This window comes from Myxocyprinus asiaticus, chromosome 5 (genome assembly GCF_019703515.2).
Source record: "Myxocyprinus asiaticus isolate MX2 ecotype Aquarium Trade chromosome 5, UBuf_Myxa_2, whole genome shotgun sequence".
Classification (NCBI taxonomy): domain Eukaryota; kingdom Metazoa; phylum Chordata; class Actinopteri; order Cypriniformes; family Catostomidae; genus Myxocyprinus; species Myxocyprinus asiaticus.
The window spans coordinates 41,666,097-41,675,353 of NC_059348.1; the positions used below are offsets into that span (position 1 = coordinate 41,666,097).

A 9,257-nucleotide genomic window follows, 5' to 3' on the forward strand; every position below is an offset into this window, starting at 1 on the left:
GTAAACAAAGCGCACGCTTCCGACTTCCTGCGTGAAAATGCCATTGCGTTTACTTCACGTGATGGTAACGTGATATGCGTTGACTGCTGTCAGGAAGCGATTTCTAATAGTTAATAAAGTTTTAATTATCAGTTTGTTTCTTACACAAACCTATCGATTTGCTTCAGAAGACATTAAACGATTGACCCTTTAACTTGACACAGCAACTTAAAAACACTGTGTATATGACACGATGCAACTAAAGTGAGACACTCAAAGCGTCCGTCAGACGCATGTGTCAAATTCTTGACGCGTCCTTAGACAAACCCTTATAATAAATCTATCTCGGAATTCAATTGCAAAATGGATTGCTGTGGACTGTAGGCCAATGATTTGCTTATGTTCAGTAAAATGGAAATAAACTATATATTACCTTTTTAAAGCCATTTTTGTATTTTCTTATCAATGCTTTACTCATCTGCCACAATAATGTAATGCATTTTAATGATCTGAATTTTTTTTAATAATATATATTATATTTATAATTATTTAAATAGAACTATTTGTAAATATTTAACCATATATTGAATTATTGTTATTTGATGGACTTTCTCAGCAAATATTTATAATTGCAATAAATTTGATTAATTCATTAGCATATCATGCAATTAATTTGATTACAAATTTTAATCAATTGACAGCCCTAGTAACAATGCTTATTTATGGGTTGCATCTTTGCTGTAGGGTTGAATATAGTCAGCGATACCTCATCTTTCAATAACAAAGCAAGACTATAGGACATAGAAGAAGACTATATGACATTGTAATGGTTAATCAACGGTAAACTTCAGGCACTTATTTCTAACGCTGTGGTCACTCTGAAGGCTATGCAGAGCCACATGTATACCCCAGAGCCGGGAACAGAACAATATTTGGTGGGCTTATTGTTGGTTATGTACCAGCTGGAATAATAGTATCTTCTTCTGGTGTTTAGGAATAACAAAATATATTCTAATTCCTCCTACCTCACAATAACTGGATGGGCCTAGCTGCTGTACACTTTAGAGTGCAAGAGTGCCCTCACACTTTGTCAACTGTCTTGGTTCTGGAAGTATTTTTCTCATTATTTTTTTATTTTATTTTTTTCTCCCAAAGGTATTTCATGAAATCCTTCATAAAATGTTCTAAGCCATGAACCAGACCAGACCAGTTACAATAAATGGTCTAGGTGGATTGGGAAGGTTTTAAGTTGAAAGTTACAGTATTTCTAAATAGTACATCTAACTCTTGTTCAAAAGATCAAGCAAAAGTCTGTTTTTCCTTATACAACCCCTTTAAATCTACACCTCAACTGTCAGTCTGCATGATGTGTTTTCTGTTTTCCTTGTTTTTCTATCTGTTCTCATCTCATAGCTTTGTTCCTTCTCAGGTCATTCCACTCATTCACGCTGGTGTTGTCTTGTTGTGATATAATTCCACCCTGTCAATACACCTCAAAACACACACACCCACACACATACATTTAATCTTTAATTCTCCTCTCCTCCTCCCCCACAACACTCCATTAAGTCCCACTCAATTCATTGAGTTACCAAAAGCTAATCTGTGTTGATATGACAAGACATTGTCAAATTCCATCTGTGACGGTATCACTCAATCTCTCTCTCTCTCTCTCTCTGTCTCAGAGGCTCACTCCAGCGCAATGATGTTTGGCTGCTTGTATCTGGAACTCTCAGTCTCTCTGGACCACCACACTAATGATCTACTGGAGGCGGCTGTGAGAGCGGCCCGGGGCCACAGCCTGGGGCCCGGCTGGACAGAGGGGTCCCCAGCAGCTGCCCGAAGAGAGAGCCTAACCAGCAGAGCCAAACGCTTTCTGTCCGGGCTGGTTCCTCGCTCCCACCTCGGCCGAGACCGAGACAGGGATGGAGGAAGAGACAGAGACCTCAGTAGACACAGAGGAAGTAGAATGCTCAGGCAGAAATCACGTTCCTGTCATGATCTCAGTGCTCTAATGTAACATGGCTGATTCCCCGTTCACACTGACAGCGATTTTATTGTTGGAGATAGCTGTACTGTTGGTCGCTAGCAGACGTTATCGCCACTGGATGCCCTTATATAATGGTGGGCTGCACAACTGGGTATAGCTTTTGAAAAAGTTTGGGGATCAGAAATGTGATGTATTGCCAGTAAAAATGAGATGTCATTTTATTTTGACGAGGAACCTGTTTTCTTGATGCCAAAAATTTACATTCTGGAGGCACAAGTGTTTGTATATTAATTGCAGCAGTGCATAATACATAATATTATTATTACAAGTAATATCAAAATTACTTGGAATACAGACATTTTTGGTTTTCCATGCATCATTTTTGTTTTTTTATTATTATGCCCCTGTGTGAGCAGCAGCAAATCATATAGGGTTATTCAATGTCAAATTTTAGAAACTTACCTGGCTGAAATTTGTTATTTTGTTAATACTTTTTTATTCTTTTTTTTTTTTTTTGGATGAAAAGTAAACCTAAATTATGAAGAAAGTCAAAATATTAAATGCTATGAATTAATATTTACTGAGTAATCCATTATGTTGCAGAGAATAATTAATCATTATTTTGTAGGGTCAAAATTACAATTTGTGCCTAGGATATTGGAGCAAAACTAAAGGTCAAAAATAACCTTAGACAGGTGTCAGAGTTATTAATTTATTTGTACACAGAGACAGGTTGGTCTATTCCTAAAGCAGTTGACTTCAGCACACCTTGTTGCATTATATGTCAATTGTGTATGTTAAAAAAATGAAGAAGAAAAAAAACTTTTTTGTTGTGTAACATTGACTGTAGACATACTGTACAATGCAACAAGGGGTGCTAGAGTTTATTTAATGTGTTTATTAGACCTGTTTTTTTGTTTGTTTTTTTTTGAAAATGAATGAAAATTTTTCATTTTTACCCCCCTCTACAAAATAATGGATTACTCAGTAATATTGATCCATGGCATTTTATATTTTGGCTCTGATAATAATTTATTTCTTTCATTAGTAATAAAAATAAAATAAAAAAATAAATAAAGAATTAAAACAAAAGGGGTTTAGTTGACATAGAATGACCCTATAGTATAGTAAAATACACTGCCTGGCAAAAAAAAAAAAAAAAAAAATCACATACTCTATTTCATTGGATCTTTAGCTTTGATTACGCCGTGCATTCATCATGGCATTGTTTCGACAACCTTATGCAACGTCACAACATTTATTTCCATCCAGAGTTGCATTAACTTTTGGCTGAGATCTTGTATTGATGACGGGAGAGTCGAACCACTCCGTAAAGTCTTCTCAAGCACATCCCAAAGACTTTCAATGGGGTTAAGGTCAGGACTCTGTGGTGGCCAATTCATGTGTAAAATTTCAGCAATCTCCTTAGTTGTTTTCTTTGCTTGATGCAGGCCAATAATTTGCCCCTTCTGAAACACAGTAACATCTTTTCCACGACCACGGGATACGTCTTCCGACATGGTTGTTTAAGAAATGAGAAGCTACACTGTATCAGTTAGGGTTAAAATAATTGTTGCCAGCTGAAACATATTAATCACTGCAATAATGATCCAACCATAGGCTCTTAAGTACAGTATCTGCTTATTTAAATCCAATTGGTGACTTTTATTTGGCCAGGTAGTGTAATTCACAGTCAAATTAAATTCTCCCCCGCCTTGCCTATGTGAGATGCTACAGCATCTCACAGGAGACAGATGATCTCATGAGCTCCACTGTCCTCATTCCCATTAGTCATCGTTATATTGCATCGCTGTCCATTTACATAAGGTTTTTACACACTTTTATCAACTTTGGGTCACTGGTCACGCCACATTGAATTGTGAATGGTCACAGTCACACTTGTTGCAGAAAATCGACAGCTCTCCTTAAAAACGAATGCCTTGCAGTCGCTTTTTTGCTCCAAATTGCTGTCAGTGTGAACACCCAAATGGAGGAGAGAGAAAGAGACTGCTGAGAGCAAGCTGGAAATAGAGTTTGAAAAAGACATATATGAGGAGGGGGGAGATGTGGAAGAGGGTAGAGGAGCCAGGGAGAGATAAAAGAGAAAAACTGCATGTATAGATTGACAGGTGCTGAGATAAGAGACAGTGTTTCCGCACCACATCACAGAGGCGATAATCCTCCGATTATATTACCTAAACTAGTACGTGTGAAATTAGTTGTTTATACCAGTCTCTCAGTCATCGAATGTGTCAGTGGTACAGAGAAACCTAGCATTGTAAAAACTATCCTGACCAAAACATGACATTTAAGGTTGCAAGAGTCCTCCAAACACAGACAAACACACACAAATATAGCACTGAATCTCAGTATGAGTAGATCATGCTGCCTGTGGCAGGCTGTTAGTGTTGATAGAGTAGCTCCCATAGTAGTCCCTGTTGAGAAGCATGCTGACACCGCAAGGATACAGAACTGTAGTAAAAGTTCTGCAGTAAAAAAATAAGATAAAAGGTCCACAGGCACTAAAGATACTGTAGTTATTGCATAATTTTATTTTAGCTTTTTTCACCTTGTTCCCATTAAAAATCTCTCACTCTCTGTTTATCACAGAGAAAACATTAGGAACTAACACAGTTTCCTAACCAGTGTTGTGTGACTTTTAGTCAATGTCAATTATCTTTGATGCCATTTATATGCTACTGTACTCCTAAGTTGACAAAACATACAATTAGGTGAACGTCTTTCTCAGACCAAAAATATTGATAATTCCAATTGCATACAGGTGTGTATACAAATTTATGTCCAATTAAATGTTCTCTAGTAGTAGAAGGTCCCTTCTTCTAATACGATGGGTTAACAATTAGCAATAGCAAGAAGCAAATCATGGTTCACGTCTGTGGCATAAACTAAAGCCTGTTGGCTATTGAAAAAAAGGGGGCCAAGTGTTTTGATGTGTTCCACTCAAACTTCCTGTTTCAATAGAAAATATGTCCACTCAGAAAAGAAATTTGAGCTTGTAACGTGATTTCATGAGGTCTTTTAGAAAATTATTCTGTCTGTGCTAATTGGAAAAATGACAAAATCACAGTCAATCAGAACATATTTGATGATAAACAGACCGCAGCAACTTGATTTTGGAAGTATTTTTCTCACAATTTTTTTCCATAAGGATTTCATAAAGTACTTCATATAAGATTTCTAAGCCATGAACCAAACTATCCAGCTCTGAGGTGAATCACAGCAAACATTCTACAAACTTTGATTCGAAGCAAAAAAGATACAAGATACTGTTTTTAGATAAAAAAAATAAAATAAAAAAAAAAGCTTGAAGAGGTGGTCACCATTAACTGCCATTGTATGACATCACCGAGCACAACATTTTTTTCACAATTTCTTTGTGTTAAGAAAGTAATATTGGGTTATAACAACACAGGGGTGATTAAACAATGGCTGAATTAAAATGTTTGGGTGAACTAACCCTTTACTTTGGTACCCGCATGCTGTCTGACTGACACACAACTGCTTTCAAATGCTCACACGCTTATTTGAGTGTGCTTTGTTACTCCTTTTACACTGAAATGCACAATTAATCAAATTACAATTGTGGTATGTCCTAGTGTGATTATTAAACTGCGAAAGGCTGCAATCTTAGTGTGGATGAGCTGCGTACTTTATATGAATGTATAAATCCGACTGCTCATACACTGGAAACTCCACAGACATTGAGAATCATTGCCGTTGTGAGATGACAGAGCAGAGCACTAATCCACTGTGACACGCGTATTACATGTAGAATATATTTTATATGATTAAATCACAGCATTTGCACTTTAACAATCACACTGGGCCATGTAGCAAACATGACAGAGAAAGGGAAGCTTCTATCAAAATAAAAGCTCATGTCAAAATAAAAGCATGAGTCAAAATAAAAGCTAGGCGCCAGGAATTGAAGAAATTGCTACAGAAATACAGTGTATTACAGATGTATAGTAAAATGTAAAATTCACTGTAGTAATATTCATAACAATATTAATAATAAATAATTATTAATAAATAATAATAACAATTAAGCATTATATCACAAGCAAGAGTGCTGTTGTTCTGAATAAAAGTTTGTTAAATGCAATGGTATGTTGAAAAGTACTTTTTCTATTTTTTACTTGTTAAAAGTTTTAAAAAGTTTTAAGAACTACTTTGATTAGACACCATTTTAATGATGAAATTAAATTAAACTTTAAAACATGGAATTCTGGAAAAAATTATAAAGAAAAAATGTTTTGGGAAAAAATAAAAACAGATTTCAATATGGCCCTACTTAAAACACTTAATCAATACATACTTAATTGAGAAACACTTGAAAGAAACATGCATTTAAATTCATTTATTATTTATATTGAAATTTAACTTAAAATAGTCTAAAGGAGTATGTTTAATAGCACTTTACTGTATTAGCATAATTTCACTGTGGTGTCGAAATTGGTATCGAGAACAATGTAATTTCACTGGTATACTGAAATTCTGGAATCGTGATAACACTAATTTAACATGATTGTTTTTTTTTTTAAACAAACTTGAAATAACACTGACTGATGGCTTCAACAGAATTGTATACCATCAATTAATAACCTCGAGCACACAGCAGCTCTGTCTTTACAGATTTTTGAGTTATCGTTAATATTTAATTCCCCTATGGAAAAAGTGAATACGATTTTTTTACTTCCAGAACCACACTGTTGCATTCTATATACAGCTATGTGGAGCAGGATTTTAAAGCAATGAGATTTCACTGTAGGCAGGGCTACTCAGCATGAAGCAACTAAAATAGAAACCAAACACCAGACCAAACCAAAGTGATTTGTTGTCACTTTGGTTGCACCTGGTTAAGACACAGTGTCAAACAGCAGTTGCAGACATAATAGTCAGTGTAAGCTGAACTGATGACAGATTCTTCTTTCACATAAAATTGGTCTTTATGTATAATGTTTAATGATACAGATCAGTTGTATTTATTGGCTAATTTTGTCCAAAAGATTGATGTGATCAACATGTGTTGACCTCCAGGAGGAGATCGTTCTTGATGCAAGCTGTTATTGCGAAGACATATGTCACAGTAGGAATTTGCCTTCAGACTAATAGCAAAGATTTGTGGAACATATGGGCCGAATCAACAGAAATGTGGAGGTAAAGGTATTCAAAGCAGTTTTTTTATTGTTCTTGGATAAACAGCTGGCTAGTTGCTGTAATTGCGAATTGTACCTTCAAGGGCCTTATTTACAAGAGGAATTAGCACTTGCTAAAATAGTTTGCATGTGCAGTTCCATAGTGTGATAATTATTGAAGTGAAAGTGGCGTATGGCTGATTTGGCGTGCTTCAGAAAACGCATTCAACAAACAAAAACTCTGTTGGAATTAATTGAGAACAATATTTGAAGAAAACAGGCAGTATTTGTGATTAGGTACAGATACATTTCTGCCTGATTCCTTTTTTTATTATCTGAATTTTGAAAAAGTAATGGCTTTTAATCTAGCTTTTACTCACAATGAGCAAAATCACATTACTAATGGATTGTTTTAAGTTGTAATGGGCCATTTGTTGCTGGTGCTACAGCACTTATAATGATAGATTGCAATACATTGATGTTAATATTAGCAATAGTAAGAACTACTACATTTTACCAATTTAAACTCTTAATTACGCACACTCGTAATTAAACTCTACTAAAGAAGTGGACCTGCTATTTAATGAGCATAAAACAAGAAAGACGACATTATTAGGCAATCAGTGCTGGCAGGGAAAGCAGATTGGTCTGTAGAGAGAGCTTTGATAGAGTCCCTTGAGTCAGACAGAGGCAACTCTAGAGATTAACTTAAATTTTGAGTTGTGCCAAATTGCCGCTTAGCTCATTCAACACCTCAGTCTAATGAAAGCAAGTCATGTTCACACAACACTGACAAGTGAATAAAAACCATCAGACTCTTAATTTGCTATATACGGGTTGATTGTAATGTATATAGTATTCGATTTAGCTGCATGCAGTAGCTAAATGCAAGTCTCAGAGATCTAAAAATGCGCTTTTAACTTAATGCCATAATGCCCTGGGTTCATGTTAGAAATGTACTTTAAATTACGTTTCACCTCACTTTCCTAAATTCCTTGTCACCAAATAAAAGAACAGATGTTAGGACAAGCAATACTGAAAACGGCCCACTTTGTCAAGTAGTCTTAAAGCATGTAATGTCTTTTCTCATATATAATGAGGCTGAACTGTGATTTTACCAAGTTTAATGTGTATTAATGAATGTCCTTGATCAACATCCTTGTTGGTCCCAGAACAACATTCCTATCAACCAATCAAATTTTAGGGTTACATTATTGAACAACATGCATACCAAACTATCATTTCCCTCTGATTTTTTATATGCCATATAGGATCAAACATTTCTGTGGGGGCTGGCCACACAGGCTTATGTATCAACTATAAAAACGCAACGTTCTGGAAACGTTCAGAGGTCAAACATGGCATCACCATTCACTTGTTCCTCGGTATTGATGAATGTTCTCCACTCTGTCTTTGAAAATGAGAGAATAAAGACAATTTGTTTCAATAACTCTGGCTCGTCTGAAGCTTGTCCCTGCAATTGTGTTTACATCTAATGATACATGCAAATAAACCAGCTACATGACCAAAAGAACATTGCCGTTACCTGTAGTGAGGCGCCATGAGGTGAACTGTATTTGTATTTGAAAGGGTTGGATGGCTTCACTCTAAAAGGCAGATGGTTGCAAATGGGACACAAGGTAAGAAAGAAAAGGGATGACAAATGTTAGTTGCCTAGCGACAGTTGTCAGGGAGACAGAGTGTGACTACCCTGACCAGACTTAGAATTTCTTACCATTTATTTGTTTGACAAGGAATGAAATTGCTGGAGTGGCATCAAAATCTGCAAACATACAAGAAAAAACGGGAATACACGCAAACATCTGATTGATTTTTTGTTTTTTATATTTTTTAAACAAAGGAATAGGGAGAGAAATGGTGAGCATTGAGATCATATCGAGTGCCTGGGCGATGAACTCATAAAAGTGGCATTTCTGGAAGATGGAGAGTGAACTGTCATCATGAGCATATATAATTTCAGACTATAGAGCAGTACATTTTAAAAGTAGTTTTTTTTTTGTTTTGTTTTTTCTCCCAACACTTGCTATCTATGCTGCTTAGAATCACATGCCAATTGATTTCCTCCCCATGACCTCTTTAAGAGATGACAGCTGAGACATAGAATTAAG

At 35.8% G+C, this 9,257-nt stretch overlaps 1 protein-coding gene across 1 annotated transcript in view; it reads left to right on the forward strand.

Moving 5' to 3' along the window:
• LOC127441588 (GTP-binding protein REM 2-like) overlaps positions 1-8,556 on the forward strand; it is a 45,579-nt gene extending 37,023 nt beyond the window's left edge. Inside the window, exon 5 of the mRNA XM_051699166.1 lies at positions 1,665-8,556. Coding sequence (XP_051555126.1) covers positions 1,665-1,999 — 335 coding nt within the window. The 3' untranslated portion in view covers positions 2,000-8,556. The remainder of the gene's footprint in view (positions 1-1,664) is intronic.
• Positions 8,557-9,257: the final 701 nt, after the last annotated feature.